The 17,235-nt window shown below is 33.9% G+C and overlaps 2 protein-coding genes across 7 annotated transcripts in view; one reads left to right on the top strand and one right to left on the bottom strand.

The window, feature by feature from the left end:
* Nucleotides 1–15,495, top strand: part of LOC142339529 (patched domain-containing protein 3-like) — a 30,915-nt gene extending 15,420 nt beyond the window's left edge. For 2 of the 5 annotated variants that reach the window (XM_075389644.1, XM_075389635.1), the window contains 3 exons: nucleotides 299–420; nucleotides 6,052–6,258; nucleotides 15,217–15,495. In XM_075389644.1, coding sequence (XP_075245759.1) covers nucleotides 299–420; nucleotides 6,052–6,258; nucleotides 15,217–15,480 — 593 coding nt within the window. In that variant the 3' untranslated portion in view covers nucleotides 15,481–15,495. Of the gene's footprint in view, nucleotides 1–298; nucleotides 421–6,051; nucleotides 6,259–7,554; nucleotides 7,594–15,216 lie in introns of those variants that run through there. The other 3 variants (XM_075389652.1, XM_075389661.1, XM_075389672.1) reach the window with 3 other exon arrangements.
* Nucleotides 1–17,235, bottom strand: part of LOC142339618 (ADP-ribosylation factor-like protein 5B) — a 463,878-nt gene that overhangs the window by 375,320 nt on the left and 71,323 nt on the right. The window lies entirely within an intron of this gene.

The following is a 17,235-nucleotide window of genomic DNA, read 5'->3' as shown; positions in this document are numbered from 1 at the left end:
TTTATCAACTGATAATAAAGGGTTTCTAACCTGCTCAATATATGGTGCCATAACTCAAGCCCACGTCAATAACCGGGTGCTTATCGCGTTTTAATCTTATAGGCTTCTGCGCAAAAAAATCCTAGTCACAGTAGATTTCAGGAAGATTCCTGCACGGCGTTGCAACGGAACAATCATTTCTGAACAAGGGCAAGGTGTCTATAGCATTTTCGTCAAGTTCTCGCCTCGCCCCCTTTTTAACGTGCCCTTTTTAATTTTCCAATAGCACTGTATCAATAATGTGCGTGGGACATTTCAGAGCGTGTGCGGGTGGCACTTGCAGAGATAGGTCCAGCGGTGATGAGTGGAGGCTTCAGCACATTCCTCGCCTTCTTCCCTCTTTGTGCATCCACTTCTTTCGTGTTTGAGACGTTCTTCAGGGTCAGTCATTTTTTAATAACTCTTTTTTGTTAATTGTTGCTAATTGTTCCGACCCCTCTTGAGGGGGGAGGAACTATATACTCAAATGGGTTTTTTTGTGTTCAGACAACTTTGGCCGATCGATATATTCATCGTAGGGAGTTGAGACTGGTATCATTAGAAAGCAAGCTTGTCCAGGGTAGAATATGGAATTAAAAAGATTTTTTTGGCTTTTGTTTTTTACAGTGAGTTATCGAGGTCAAAACTTTTGAGAAAATAGAGTGATTTCCGCTGATTTTAATCAAATTTTCCGGAATTTTTTTACTGAAATTTCGCTAATTTTGTTAAAATTTGATAAATTTTCAAAGAAGGTATTGTTGATTTTATTTTTAAAGACTTTTTCAGCTATTTTTATTTACTTTTTTGTCATAAATTCTGGCTCAATGTTTCAAAGTTCAGACTTTTTCTTCAAAAACAGCACGAAATAAATATCATTAGTCCACTTTGATAAAATTTGCAGGAAGTAAAAACCCAAACACCACGAAAATAATTTTTTTAGACTCGAAAAGATTCAATTTCTACCTCAATTTCCGTTGCGAGTGATCCGTAATTAAAACATTGCCGTTTTCTGCTAACTTTCTCATTTGTTATCATAAACGCAGCATTCATTTTTGATTTTTAACTAAAAATATCTATAACTATAACATTTGAAAAATTAAGTGTTCTTCTTAATGGACGAACAGCAGTAGCAGAGCTAATTTTGGACCAATCCTGGACTGTTACAATCCGAAAATAATTGGGCTTGTAATCAGTCGAGCTTGTAAATGAACTTTTTTTCATAGATTAATTAAACAACAGAACATTTCTCATCAAAGCTCACTAATGACGGGTACAATTTGCTTCCCAATTAGCACAAAATTATTATATCTATTTTTTTTACTAGAAAGCTTGTGGTCGTTTTGACTTTTATAAATATTTGATTTTTACATAATTATTAGCTTATTGAACTTTGCCTCCAGTGTTCTCTTAATTTGGCCAACTTGTAATTTAGTGTCAGCCACAAAAGAATGCTTCTTCTTTTTACTGAATTCAAGTTCAATCTTTATTGCGGTTATACAGCTTAAGTTTTAGTTTTCTGGCTTTGATACTACTAGAATTCACAATTTTCTTATATTTTCTGATTTTTGCCCAATTTTCCACGTTTTCTAATTTTGTCAAATTATCAGGTTTTTGACAGTTCATTTATCACTTTATTGCCTTCAAAATAGGACACAACTGATAATATTCAAATCCCTTAACGGCTTCGACAATACTTTCTCCAAGAATTTAATTGCACTTTTTAATTTCGTCTTTAACTGTCGTTCCTACTTTGTCTTTTAAGCCGTATGAAATTTCCTTTAAAGTTAACGGGTTTCTTTGGATTTTCATGGAAAAATATATGGTACGATATTCTGATATAAGTAGAGATCTGATGGCTTTCATGACTTTGAAAACAATTGTTTTCTAAAATTAAAAAAAAAAATCTTTTTAAACTTCGCAATTTTTATACTTATTTATCTCTTTGTTACCTAGTCTCGTCAATTACAGGCCAAATATGACAATTTTTTTGTCAAGGGAAAGTGCCAGAGGGACGAGTGTCACAAAATTGAAGGATTTTAAAGAATTTGTTATGACTATACTGGCTTCGACAGGGGTTTTTCACAAAAAAGTAAGATTATTTTTGATTTTGTCATCTTTTACGTTCTTTTTTTGTGGACGTAAGATATATTCTGGATAAATGCAGGTCTCATGGGTTTACTTTGGAAAAATAAAGGAACCTATTTTTTATTATTTATTTCATTTTGTAATTAATGGCTTTCCTGTCTTTGGAAGTAATTTGTTTTCGAAAAAAGTATCAATTATTACATAATTTTGCTCTTTTCTCCTTTTGTGTACTTGTTACCTGGTCTCAGTAATGAGAGTTCACATAATACCTTATCGGTGTTCGAAGATGGTGCAATTGAAATTATTTTGAGGAACAAAGTATGGCTTTACGGCTGCAAAAGCGTTTTCTGTCAATATTTAACTGGTTTTTTGTTTGTTGTCTATTTATTGTTCTTTTTATGACCGCATAAAAATTGAATACTGACAATTCTTAATTCCAACTTTTAGAAAAACCGATATCCGTAACCTATGGGATATTTTAGTTGATTTCTAATAGTTTTCATTACTTTTGAACTAATTTTTTTCAAAAGAAAAAGTAAGCGAAATTTCAAATTTACTGTTTTTGTATAGTTGTTACCAAGCCTTATAGTGGACTGTTCCCGCATTTTTTTGTGTAAATTACCAGTTTTTTTGTTGAATTTCAGTTTTATCTGACGCTATTTTGACTTTTTAAATTTTGGTTTTTAAAACGGACATAAACTTTTGTTGAAATTAATGTTTGTTGTTGTTGTTTGATTTTGCTGTTTGTCCTGACTCGCTTTCTTAATATTGGCATATCTCATCAATCTAATGCATCATGTTTTACTCCACTGAGTTAATTGCTTTGGAGGCTACCTCTTCGTTCATACACCACGTTTTTTTGGAAAATACTTGAATTTTTGGGGTTTTCTATCTGTTCCTCATTTGGTTGCATTAGTCCGCTTTGATAAAGTTTGCAGGAAGTGAAAACCCAAACACCACAAAAATAATCTTTTAAGACTCAAAAAGAGGCAATTTCTACCTCAATTTTCGTTGCGAGTGCTCCGTAATAAAAACATTGCCATTTTCTGCTAACTTTCTCATTTGTTATCATAAACGCAGCATTCATTTTTGATTTTTTAACTGAAAAAAATCTATAACTATAACATTTGAAAAATTAAGTGTTCTTCTTAATGGACGAACAGCAGTAGCAGAGCTAATTTTGGACCAATCCTGGACTGTTACAATCCGAAAATAATTGGGCTTGTAATCAGTCGAGCTTGTAAATGAACTTTTTTTTCATATATTAATTAAACAACAGAACATTTCTCATCAAAGCTCACTAATGATGGGTACAATTTGCTTCCCAATTAAGCACAAAATTATTATATCTATTTTTTTACTAGAAAGCTTATGGTCGTTTTGACTTTTATAAATATTTGATTTTTATATAATTATTAGCTTATTGAACTTTGCCTCCAGTGTTCTCTTAATTTAGCCAACTTGTAACTTAATGTCAGCCACAAAAGAATGCTTCTTCTTTTTAATGAATTCAAGTTCAATCTTTATTGCGGTTATACAGCTTAAGTTTTAGTTTTCTGGCTTTGATACTACTAGAATTCACAATTTTCTTATATTTTCTGATTTTTGCCCAATTTTTCACGTTTTCTAATTTTGTCAAATTATCAGGTTTTTGACAGTTCATTTATCACTTTATTGGCCTTCAAAATAGGACACAACTGATAATATTCAAATCCCTTAACGACTTCGACAATACTTTCTCCAAGAATTTAATTGCACTTTTTAATTTTGTCTTCAACTGTCGTTCTTACTTTGTCTTTTAAGCCGTATGAAATTTCCTGTAAAGCTAAACGGTTTCTTTGGATTTTCATGGAAAAATATATGGTACGATATTCTGAAATAAGTAGAGATCTGATGGCTTTCATGACTTTGAAAACAATTGTTTTCTAAAATAAAAAAAAAAAACATTTTTAAACTTCGCAATTTTCATACTCTTTTATCTGTTTGTTACCTAGTCTCGTCAATTACAGGCCAAATATGACAATTTTTTGTCAATGGACAATTGCCAGAGAGACGAGTGTCATAAAATTGAAGTTTTTAAAAGAATTTGTTATGACTATACTGGCTTCGACAGGGGTTTTTCACAAAAAAAGTAAGATTATTTTTGATTTTGTCATCTTTTACGTTCTTTTTGTGGACGTAAGATATATTCTGGATAAATGCAGGTCTCATGGGTTTCTTTGGAAAAATAAAGGAACCTATTTTTAATTATTTATTTCATTTTGTAATTAATGGCTTTCCTGTCTTTGGAAGTAATTTGTTTTCGAAAAAAAGTAACAATTATTACATAATTTTGCTCTTTTCTCCTTTGTGTACTTGTTACCTGGTTTCAGTAATGAGAGTTCACATAATACCTTATCGGTGTTCGAAGATGGTGCAATTGAAATTATTTTGAGGAACAAAGTATGGCTTTACGGCTGCAAAAGCGTTTTCTGTCAATATTTAACCGGTTTTTTGTTTGTTGTCTATTTGTTGTTCTTTTCATGACCGCATATAAATTGAATACTGACAATTCTTAATTCCCACCTTTAGAAAAACTGATAACCGTAACCTACGGAATATTTTAGTTGATTTCTAATAGTTTTCAATACTTTGAAACTAATTGTTTTCAAAAGAAAAAATAAGCGAAATTTCAAATTTACTGTTTTTGTATAGTTGTTACCAAGCCTTATAGTGGACTGTTCCCGTATTTTTTCTTGTAAATTACCAGTTATTTTGTTGAATTTCAGTTTTATCTGACGCTATTTTGACTTTTTAAGTTTTGGTTTTTAAAACGGACATAAACTTTTGATGAAATTAATGTTTGTTGTTGTTGTTTGGTTTTGCTGTTCGTCCTGACTCGCTTTCTTAATATTGGCATATCTCATCAATATAATGCATCATGTTTTACTCCACTGAGTTAATTGCTTTGGAGGCTATCTTTTCGTTCATACACCACGTTTTTTTGGAAAATACTTGAATTTTTGGGGTTTTCTATCTGTTCCTCATTTGGTAGACAATTATGCCAAAAATGTGAATCAGCGGTGTCGGAACCTTATGTGCGATCGCACATTACCGAGCCTCCTTATTCTTGTTTTTAAAACTCAAATCCCACAACCCAAAACAATGTCTTGGTATGATCCAGGAAGTACTTCCTTCTTATCTTAACAAGTTCTTATTTCTTGAATTTATTGCAAACAACTTAGTAGTTAGTACAAATGTTAACATTTTCTTGGAAAGAATCTTGTCACGATTTTCAAGGTTTTATTATATTCTTATCAAAGTGTTTCAAGTTTAGTTTCACTGCATGGGCACACACAACTGTAGTGGCTTTTAATATTGTGTCTAATATATCCTTTCATTACAACTATAAACAATTTCTGCATTTTTTTTGCAATTATGGCGATTTTTAATTTGTTTTGTGCTTTTGGCGGACAAAAAAGATTATCACCTCTGCTTACTTCGCATCTCGGCTAATCGGCTATCTTGCACATATCCCCTGAATATATAAGAGTAGATACGTTAAAAACAATCTCTTCATTCGTTTGATTGATATCATGTTAATGTCAATTGCTCATCTGTCATGCAAGTGGCAATTTTGGCAACATCTGTTTTAATTTAGACTGCTCCAAAAGTCATTATGATGATCAAAACTTTGGCTTTGAAGCGATAATTTGACTTTGGAAACAGAAGGAATGAGTCTCAAGTTCGGTACAGGAAAACGAATGAAAATTTGACCATTAGACATAGCCGCATGCACTGTGTCAATAGATGCGGTCAACAAATGAAGAAATCTACATGCAAAATTTAGACAAATTAAACTAAAATACGTTACAAAATATAATAAAAGTTTTCTCAGTTAATTTTTATCATTATAGAGCATGATTTTATTTGAATTGTCAATTTTTTCTGTCGTGTTTACCATTTCAGATTTTCTTCCTTGTGTGTGTTCTGGGATTGTTCCATGGTCTCATTTACCTGCCAGTAATGATGAGTTGGCTCGGCCCCACCCCATACGCAACTGCCCATTCAGACAACAAACACGGGGGAGGAGGGGGAGGCCACGGGGGTGACACTGGACGAGGAGCGGTAGCCCAGTCGCCGCAGGTAAACAAAGAGTCGCAATGGACTAACGTGGTAGGCCATCACCTCATGCTTCGCTTCCCTTTCTTATGTCTATGTCTCTTCCTAACTGTGCAAAGATATATCAATGATTAATTATCTCTGGTGACGCCGAGTTTCAATGACAATGGCGCGTGAAACAATTAGGCTGGGTCTAAAGAAAAGATTTTGGGTCAAGTTTTCTAGGGTCCGCGACCATGTAATTAAAGTTATTGGGCCCTGCTGGGCTTCATTTGCACGAATTCTATTTTCACTGACGAAGACTTCAATTGCGCGAATTAGAATTTCCCTGATGATATTATCAATTGAATTTGTGTGAATCCGAAAATCGTTGATAATGACGTCATTTTGTAAGATTCTGAAATTGGGAGACGATCGCGTCATTTGCGAGAATGAGAAATCCAGCGACATTAATAATGCAGCAATGGGTCAAAGGAAGCAAAGAAACATCCCGTGTTAACAAAAAGTTTTAATCATAGAACTTTCATGTTATCGACCACTGACTTCATCAAAAAAGTTTTAGAAGATTGGTAAAACTACAACTTTGCCATAAATGAATCGTCGTTCAATATGTCTCTGCATAGTCGCGTTTCATGATTCACACGTCCTATTATTGTTCTTTTTCCTCTGTTCTGTTCCCTTTGTGAAAGAGGATGGCATCACAATAGTAAACTTAAGGGAAATACTTTCCTAAAACCAGCGATTTAATTGGCCCTGTTTTTGTGCGCTGAACTTCTAGTTATCTCTAGTTTTTTGTAGAAATAAGGCCACGATCTCGCTCTGTCGCTCTATCTGTTCCGGTTGACTTCCGTTAGTGGACTGAAATAAGCAAACAGAAATTTTAATTGATTTATCAACTTCGATTTTCATATTTCCATATTGGTTTACATGTTTTACTTTTTGACAGATCTCCTTGTCTCGAAACTTTTGTCAATTAATTTTATGATAAATACTTTTAGGAAACACTTAAGATTTCAAAAAACTGATAAGACATCAAAAACAGCAAAGCTGAGAGGAAACAACATCTGTTTTATGCCATAGCTATTTGAGCTCCACTGATCTTTCAAATAGCCGCCAAGGCATTGGCTAAAATTATTCCTAAATTTGACTGACAATAAAGGCGTTTAATGGAAAAATAATGAGTTGAATTTGCTAATCAAACTTGATTAATAGTTGAATGGTTATATTCATAACCAAGATTGGTTTTGTATACAAAAATTAGAAAGAAGCTTCCTTAATCCAAATTTTGGGCCAAGCAATTCGGCGTCATTTCATTTCAATTCTACTTATATTATCTTATTTTTCTATTAGGGTTCTGCCTCTACGAAGCTCTAACCTAAACACACGTAAGTGTACCTTTTTTAATTATTGACGAAAGAACACTTGCTATCCGCTTGTACGTTTTAATGTTTGTGTGCCGCTCATTGACCTTGCATGAAAAACATGGCTGCAATGGTATTGGGTGGCTTTCTTGATCAGATCATTGGTGCTATTGAGTGAGAGCTATGTTATCGGGTAAGCATTTCAAAATCTAAAGCTTATAAAAAGAAAAAAGGCCTGCGTTGATTTGTTTTATTTGTGGCCGCCTCGTGCGCGATACTAGAGCATATAGCATTGTAATCCGCGAAATGCAAAAGAAGAATCAGCGAAATAAAAATGAAAACCGGAAGATCGCTTCTTAAGTCCTTTGTGATTTTTTTCGATCCAACAAAACAAAACTTAACTGTGGAAGTGTCTTTATGTTTTTATGTGAATCAAGCTTCGGACAAAGTTTATTCTTTATGTTCGGCTGCTGTCGTCAAAATTACTTTATTTCGCAGAACATGTTTAATATCGGGAATATTAATTCCATAACAAAAGCCAGTTTTCAAATTCTTGAAAAAAAACTTATAAAAAAATTTAGTTACAAAAATTGTAACTGAGATTTTACTAACGAAGTTTATTCGTTTTTTCAAGCGCATTTGTCAAAAAGGCTAAAAATGTGCTAGTAATTCAGCAAATTTGCTCATTCTTGCAAAATTCCAGAAAATTTGTCTGAAGCAAAAGGAATACAATTTAAGTAGCGTTCCTAGATTAATCGCACACCTCTTTCGAGCACTCTCAAAAATGGTCCCAGAGCTTTTTAGCACCGAACCATCAGTACCAATAATTTTTTTCAATGCAATGTTTTGACAAACTAGTAATAAATTAGCTCTAATCGTTGTTTGTATAGCCTAACAAGAGGTGGGACTGCATACAAAGGTTGACGTATAGCATAGTCAACGTTTATAGTTGCCCTTTATAGATATTTGTCCAAGTTTTTGGGGTGTTCTCTCCCCCCCCCCCAAAGTTTTCTGGGGCGGTTTGCCTGTGAAAACAACTGAAACTATTCCCCGACGCCCATTTTTATGCAATTCTCAAGATGACAAAAAACAAAAAAGCGAAACCTAATGCGCATAGATTTTCCCTGCGGATCATGTCAGAAAAATTGTGATAGCTTTTGTGTACAGTGTTCAAACTGCAAAACGTGGTTTCATGATTCGTGCTCAAATTTACCAAACAGCATTTTGGCAGTTTTGGGAAAAATTAAGGGCATAAGTTGGTCTTGTGAAAATTGCGAGCAAAAAGGTCAGCTTCCAGTAACAAAAGCCGATATTGATTCTTTGTCGGATAATATTCATTCACTTAATACACAAATTCAACAAGAATTGTCTGAAATCAGAAATGATATTTACCAATTGAAACAAAACTCTTGCGAAGCTAAAATTGAGCAGCTTCAAAATGAAATCAAAGACTTAAAGAGCAGCGTGGGTTCTCTGAAGCAAAATAGCCAACCAAAACCTCAATATAATCAACAATCGGAAAACCACATGAGCGACAAATTAATAATTTTTGGAATACAGGAGAATCAAGACCAGATTTCGAGAATTGAAGCAATGAATACAGACAAAAAACAAGTAGTATCTATTTTCGAACAAATAATGGGACTGAAAGATGTCGTAATTCATGACTGCTTCAGATTAGGGAAACTCGTTAACGAGAAGAACAGGCCTGTTGTAGTGAAAATTGATAATGCGTGGACTTTCAGAACGATCTTCTTATCTGTTTCAAAGTTAAAAGGTTCGGGATTTGTCATAAAAAAATTTCTCTCCGTTGAGGACTACAAAAAGGAAAAAACACTATATCAGCGGAAGACAAATCTGATAAACAATTTTGGCTACGAAAAACACAGTTTCTCCATTAAAGGTCAAGAGTTATTTTATAAGGGAAAAGTTATCGCTGAAAATTTTAACCCGAATAGTATGCAATCCTCTACAGATCAAAACGTCCATACGTCCTGACTACCAGCCATCAAAATCTCGTCCTTAAACTGTAGATCCTTGCTGAATATTAATCGAAGAATTAGCCTTGATATTCATCTCAAAGTTCATAAACCCGATATTATCTGTCTGAGTGAAACGTGGTTTGATTCGAGAGTTGATGACACATGTGTCTTCATTTCAAACTTTTATAGCGTAGTTAGTAGAATTGATCGATGTAATGGTAGCCATGGAGGAGTTGTTATTGGTATGAAAACAGAAATTAATGTTCACAGTGAAACAATCCAAGCTAAATCTCCTGTTGACTTTGCAACTTCGGCTCTCTTTTGCAATTTAGAGCAGGCAATAATTGTTATAAATGTTTACAATCCACCTCATGAATCGCCCTATCGCTTAGAAGTAAAATTGTTTGATACTTACTTACACGAAATTATTAGTTCGGCTCATGAAAAAGTTCTTAAAAACAATTTAGATCTCATCAATGTGCTCATAGTAGGTGATGTAAACCTTCCTGGAATTGATTGGAGTCTCCTGAGCAGTAATAATGCCTATGAAAAAATATTTTGCCAGGTTTTTCGGAAATACGGATTTTGCTCTCTCATAGAGGACAAAAACGTTAAAAATGATTGCTTTCTTGCGGTTTTCCCTGACACTATTTCTTTTGCTCATATCCATGCAACGTTTTCAGATCACCCAATGATTAGCGCTGAAGTAAATTTTTCTAGCAGCCAGGTTGAGAAATCAAAATCAGTTTATTCTTTCCGAAAAGCGAATCTTCCCAAAATTGCTGAAAGATTCAGTTACTTTGATGCCTCAGCTGGAGATATAAACCACACACTTCAACATTTTTATGATGAAATCAACTTTTGCTGTATGGCTTTTATTCCTCGGAAAACGAGAAGGCGAAGGGAAGCTCCTTACTACTTTTCGTCTCATTCCATTCACGCAGAAAATGTTCTAAATACAGCTCGACGACGTCAAAAAGGTAAGAACATAATTGAAAGGCTTGAAAAGAATTTAGCTGATTCACTTGAACTAGATAAGACAGTATATCTGAACTCTTTCGCAGGTTTAACTCTGACAGAAATTTTTCAAAATCTTAAGAGCTTTCGTCGTATTCCTGATCTTTCCACTAAGATGAAGTTTGCTGGAAACAGTATTTCTGGACCGTTGAAAATTGCCAATGCTTTCAATCAACATTTTGCATCTGTTTTCAGAGAGGATACGAGCCCTCTTTCAGTGCCACTCGCTTCAGCAGACCCCACAATTTGTCTAGAAGATATATATTTCACTAACAGTGAAGTAAAATCAATGATCTTTAGTTGTCATTCGGGTTCTGAGTCCTACGATAAATTGCAGCCAATCTTATTGAAAACGTTTTCACCTGCCATTGTCCCAGTTGTTACTGAGATATTTAACAAAATTATAATTCAGCAAGAATTTCCAAAGAACTGGAAGAAAGCAATAATTAAACCCCTGCATAAAAAAGAGTCGAGAATTGACATAGAAAATTACAGACCAGTGTCAATGTTGTGCGCGCTTTCCCTAATTTTCGAGAAATTACTGTATAGAAAATTTAGGGATCGTTTATGGAAAAATTTAGACAATCGCCAGCACGGTTTCAGGACCAAGCATTCTACTATCACTCAAATGATCCAGTATTGTGAAAAAATTTTTCGTTGTTTGAATGCTAAAGAGTCTTCTTTAAGCGTTTATCTCGATATTGCAAAAGCGTTCGATACAATTAATCACAATGCAATTTTGTTGAAGCTTACGCATTTTGGATTTGATAACCAATTTCTCAAGTTTTTTGCAGATTATTTGTCAAATAGAACGCAGTGCGTGTTTGTTAAAGATGATTATTCGTCAGAGTTAGCTGTTACGAGTGGTGGTCCACAGGGTTCAGTGTTTGCGGTTTTTATGTTTGCTGTGTACCTTAATGACCTTCCATCTCTAATGGAGAACAGCACATATCTTTTCGCCGATGACACAAAAATTATTGGAAGTCAAATGAATTTATTTTCACTACAAAATGATTTAAACAAAGCAATTAAATGGTCAAAAGAAAACAGAATGCAATTCAACAATGCAAAGTTTGAAGCTATATGTTTTGATGTAAAAAAGTTAGATCAGTGTAGTGTCCACTTGTATGCAGACGATACAGAAATTACATGCAAATCTTCGGTGAATGATCTTGGTGTAGTAATTACTAATAACTTGAAATGGGACAGTCATATCAATCAGCGGCTGTCAAAGGCACAACAAAAGCTTTTTTTCTTGAAGAGAAACGTTCCCTTTTCTACAAATACGAAAGTAAAAGTAAGTTTATACAAAAGTTACATTTTATCAATTCTCCTGTACGCGTCAAATGTATGGTTCTCGAATTGGCCAAATTGCAGAAAACTCGAAAAGATGCAAAGACGAGCGCTCAAGTGGGCTTTGAATAAGAAATTTTTTACAGATAGTGACTACAATCAGAGCCTCATTTACAACAATTTGTTGCCGATCAGTTTTCTTTTGGTTCGAAATGATCTTCTTATGCTGAACAAAATTTACAACTGTGATACTGCCCTTAAGTTTGATGATTATTGGAAAGTTTTCAAGGGACCACGCAGTAACCGTTCTGCAGCAAAACAATTTTTGAAGACCAATTTTAATTGGACGAAATCAGTCAAATTCGAAGAGTATTTTGTCTTGAGAGTTGTGAAATATGCAAATGTTCTCTCTCAGCGAAATGACATCTCAACTTTTGACTGGACATGTCCAACAGTGTTATTTCGGAAACAGCTGAACTCGCTGTTGAAATTAAAGGCTTTGAACTTTAAATACTATCAGTATCCTGTTAATTGGTCCTGTTTCTAATTAGTTAACAAAGTGATTCCCGCATCGCGGGTACCAAGTCAATTTAATAATAATAATAATAATATTGAACAGGGGGGTACTGAAACATTTCTGTTTCAATCATGGATTCTTTCAGATCTCAGAGTGAAATCTGATTGACGCAGAAAATGTCCTATACGACTTAGTCATATTTCAGAGCCTTTCAGAATATTGATATTGTAAGAGATTATAGTGTTGAACTCGAGTTTTTATTTGCCAATTTGTTTCCAGGGAGCTTTTTTTAAAAGATTTTATGACTGCCCTTGACCGATGATTTATCGGATTTGACCCCAAGATAACATGTGAAACCATTTTTTTAGTCGTTTAACGAGTTTTCTCACCTCCTTTGTTTGTGTGCTAATTTTTATGAAAAAAAAATAAGCTAAATGCACGCTACTAAATTTTTCTGGAAAATAGTATCAGAATGAGAGAATAAATAAAAATCAGTTTATAAGTTGTTTGTGAACGTTTTTTAACATTTTTTAATAAGCAGTTTTTTGGCGAAATTTCATAAGCACAATTTTTTCAACGCATTTTTAATGTATGGTTCCAGAAGGGGAAATAAGTTACTGCAAGCAAAATTAGTTTGAAAATTGTTCGCCAAATAGGTTCAGCTAGCCTAACATTGGTTTGCAATTATTGATAATGATTAATTAAAGTTCATTTGGGACGGTTAAAATTAGAATGGTTAAATTGGGTTAAAAAGAGGTTATGGGCACGTGCTTATCCCTGTTCTTAACCGTCATTGGTAAACCGAGGAGTTCATATTCAATTATTTGTCAATCGGGTTTTTTATACAATCCAAGAGAGCCTTGTTTGTAAGACATTTTTCAATCACTTTCCTCTTTCAAAACTGGATAAACAGGTAAGGCCCAGTAGGTATTAAGCTTTGTTTGAGGTACAAAGCTAGTTTAGATATTTTTTTTCAAATTCCTAGAGTAGTTCAGCTGCTGGGAAGGCCTAATTTAAGGTTAAAAGGTCATTTTGAGGGGTTTTTGAGCGCGAAACTGTTGCGATTTTTCACAATTTTCATCATTTTTCAATTTTTTGTTTAAAAAATCTTGATATTACGTTTGTGAATTTTTATCAAGGTCTTTTGCAAGATATAATTACTTTTTTATGGCCATATTACGAGCTTTATCTTTTTGTACTGCTTGCTTAAACGCGAAAATGGTACTAATTTTTGCTATTTTTTTCTAGTTTTTTTGAAAGTTTTCCATCCTTAATTTTCTTAAAAGCTCCTCTAGTGTTTGATAATGGGCTACTTCATAAGTTCGTTTTGCAATGGAAATGTTTTTGAAAAGTTTTCAACATTTTATTGTCACGACTTTGGCAATTTTTATGATAAAACTATTCAGTTTTCAAATTTCTGAAAAAATTTGTCTTTTGTTTAGTTTTTCCTGTCTCCGAGGCCAGGCAACCTCTTCGCGGGATTGATGATAAGTTACTGCTCTAATGGATGTTTTTCATCATTTATTTTTACGAATTTTTGCACTTTTCTTTTTTGATAAGATTTGAAACTTTTTAGTTTATCGGTTTTTGTGAGCCAATGGAACCTTTTAAGGCTTGAAATTGGTTTACTGGATAGCTTCTGGGGAAAATGAAATGGGTCTGAAGAATTTAATATTACAAAGTTTTAGAAATATTTACAATAAATTTGCGAGTGTTTTAAATTTTTTTCCAAATTTTTTGTCCTTTTCTTAGTTTATCGATCTTTACGGTCAAATGAAACTTTTTTAGGTTTTGAAAATGGGTTTCTGGACAGATTCTAGAGACAAAATGTGATTCTGAACATTTTAATATATTTATTTACTAACATTTCTTTAGGTTTGCATTTTTCAGTTTTTTTTTAAAAAAAGTTTGTCATATTTCTAGATATTTCTTTCTTTATTGGCCAATAAACGTCTTTCATGGCTGATTCGTGGGCTAATGTGAGATATAAATAGCCTAGATTTGACCTTCCTGGTAAAAATTTTAGGAGTTTTAGCAATGATTATATTTTTGTTTAGTTTGTTTGATTCTGGAATTGTTCATTTGATCTGCTGGTCAGGTACAGTAGTTCTAAGTTTTTCATTCAATTCTTTGGATTGTATTTCAAGATGCCGTACTATGTTTTTTTTTCATTTACTAGTTGCTACTATTAGTTGCTTTTACATTCAGAAATTAGAGAAGCTATTCACGAGAAAGTCTAGCAAAATGGATCATTTTGTTGTTAATGGCTTACTCGGTCTATGTAGTCAACCCGAAAAACATTGACCCAAAACTGATGGCTGTTACAAACTATAGTCACTGCTGTCCGTGAAAAGCTCAAAATTGTCAACAAAAACTGTTTAGTAAGTAAAGAGCATCAGATTACCTTTATTGTCATAATCACCATCACCGTCACTTCAATTATGGACATTTTTAGTAACTTATTTGAATTTTTGTATTGCAGATCAGTTTTAGCATTTGATTGAATTTTGTACTCAGGACGGTTTTCATTATAATTTTATGTCAGAGCCCAATCATCAAATTTTTTTAATGAAATTTTTGCCTGAATTGGAATTTAAAAAGCATTCTTTTCTCGTGATTCATTAATCATCAACAAAAAATTTTCTTTGGACCAATACATGTTTTGTCAAAAGCTATTATGCTTTAACTTTTTGAAAGCCTGAGTCTGCAGAAATTCTGCTTTCTTTTTCAATGATTTCTGAAGGTAATGCAAAATTACTAGAAACTATTAATAGAACAACTGGTTCTGAGTTCCGATTATCAAAATAACTGCTGAAATGTGAACAAAATTGGTCACTTTCAGAATGAAGTGGAAATGGGGCGCATGTTTGGAAGCGACAGTTCCTCTAAAAAGTCGTTTCTTTGGCAGCATCACTCGGCTGCAAATGGCACCAGAAAAGCTTCTGCTACTGGTGGGGGTGTTCGGGGTCGCTCATCTAGACCAGCCTCCCCGGGTCAGGTGGTGCCCGAGTGCCAAATAGTTCCCCCTTCTTCTAACACCGCAAATATTAGTGGGTTGCCTCCTGAGCCTGCGAGCCCTGAATACTTTATAAGTAACTCTCAGTAGATGTAATTAGGGGTCCAAAGTAGATAGATTTCAGTTTTCAGCGTAAAATTTCATGTGTGTAGAAACTCGTTAAAAAGACTAGTTTTTATAAACTGGTGGAAAAGGCTTAAACTCTGGGAAAAAAGACTAGTATTGGAGACTGCATTTTTGGATAAACATTTAAGTTAGTCTCAATGTTTCCTGATTAGCAAATTACAATATTTCTGCAAAAATATCTTATCCATTAAAATCTAGTGAAACCTTTGTTGGTCTACGCGATTAAATATTAGTTGGCAGAATTTTTGAGAGAATGATTATACAATGAGAAAGTGGACAAACGAACACTGCTTCTGGACTTAAACTCACCGTATTTCTTAGATACCCTGAGATTGGATGCATACTGTCCTCAGCCAACCCAACTTTTAATTAATAAATTTTTGAATGTACTTTAAAAAATGAAATCCTATGTTTTATTGGCGAAGTTGCAATGCTTTTTTGAAATCATTGGGGGGGGGGGGGGGGGGTACGATGGCAATAAGAACGTGTCCCGTAATAAGGGAATTAGAGTAAACAAAATATGCACTATGTAAAATATTGATTAATATATCATGCATGCTTCATTAGCATTCCGGTATCACGGTGTTTCGTTTTGATTTGCAATTATTTTTAGTTCAGTTTACCTGAACTGGTACCAATACCGTCCAGAAATATATCTATGCACCGTTCTAGAAAATTTACGTTATTCATGTTCTCATTGATTTGCTCTGATGTTCTGATTCCGCAACCCTAATTAAGAACTATTTCATTTACGTTTTATAACTGCACAAACGCATTCAACTTTCGCTACTCCGCACCATTCATCATTTTTACTTTTGCCCGCTATGCTTGCTACTTGCTGCTTTTGTCTAACTTTGACCTCAGCTTTTTTATGAACAAAGACCCGACAAAATTTCCAGGAAAAGTTTGTTTACTATTGAATCATTAGATTTAGTTCATTGATTATACGGATCTATTCTACCAAGCCCCCTCCTCAGTGTTTAGTCACAATTTACGTGTTGTTAAATGGCATGTTATAATGTTAAACCAAACACGTGCTCCTGGGGGCGAAAAATGTATGCCCTGGAGATATGACGAAGCAGAATAGATCCAATTACACTTATGACAGTTAGTTCGATGTTACTTAGTGCATGCTTTATGTTTTTCAAAGCTACCGTTTATTTTCATCTAACCAAATTTAGATGTTCTTATGAAGATAAAAGCTCTTAGGAGGGCTTGATAATGCAATAATAGTAAGTTTATGGAACCTGTTGCCATATCATAATTAACTTTATCTCAAGTTCGTGTACTTTATTAAATTTTAGAAAAGGTTCCTGATTAATAGCCGCCGTCAGCTTCTCAACTGCTATTACTTGGGCGCTCTCCTTTTTTAAAATTCGCTTTACCTTTTGATCACGTTTTTCTTTTTGCATGAGTCACAATTTTCACGCTTGACAATTTTCACGTGGTAAACATATAAAGCCCGGTCATTAAGTCATAGTACATTAGGTTATCAAAGTTCATTGAAGCGATTGCTAGCTGGCATTAGTATTATGCTTAAAAGCCTTCAGTTTAGAAGTTGAATTAGGTGTACTTTTAGAATCCAACTGAATATGAATAATCTACGCACCAAGTAAGAGCTTTTGGATTCTCAGAAAAAATTCTGTCAATTTTTATCTCTTAATATTTTTTTCTGTTTCAAAAACAATATGCGTCAAAGGTGTCAACGGCGGCTGTATT

This window comes from Convolutriloba macropyga, chromosome 1, assembly GCF_964194025.1.
Source record: "Convolutriloba macropyga chromosome 1, txConMacr16.3, whole genome shotgun sequence".
Lineage (NCBI taxonomy): Eukaryota > Metazoa > Xenacoelomorpha > Acoela > Convolutidae > Convolutriloba > Convolutriloba macropyga.
The sequence above is the reverse complement of the archived record's forward strand: the minus strand, read 5'-3'. Positions and strand labels throughout refer to the sequence as shown.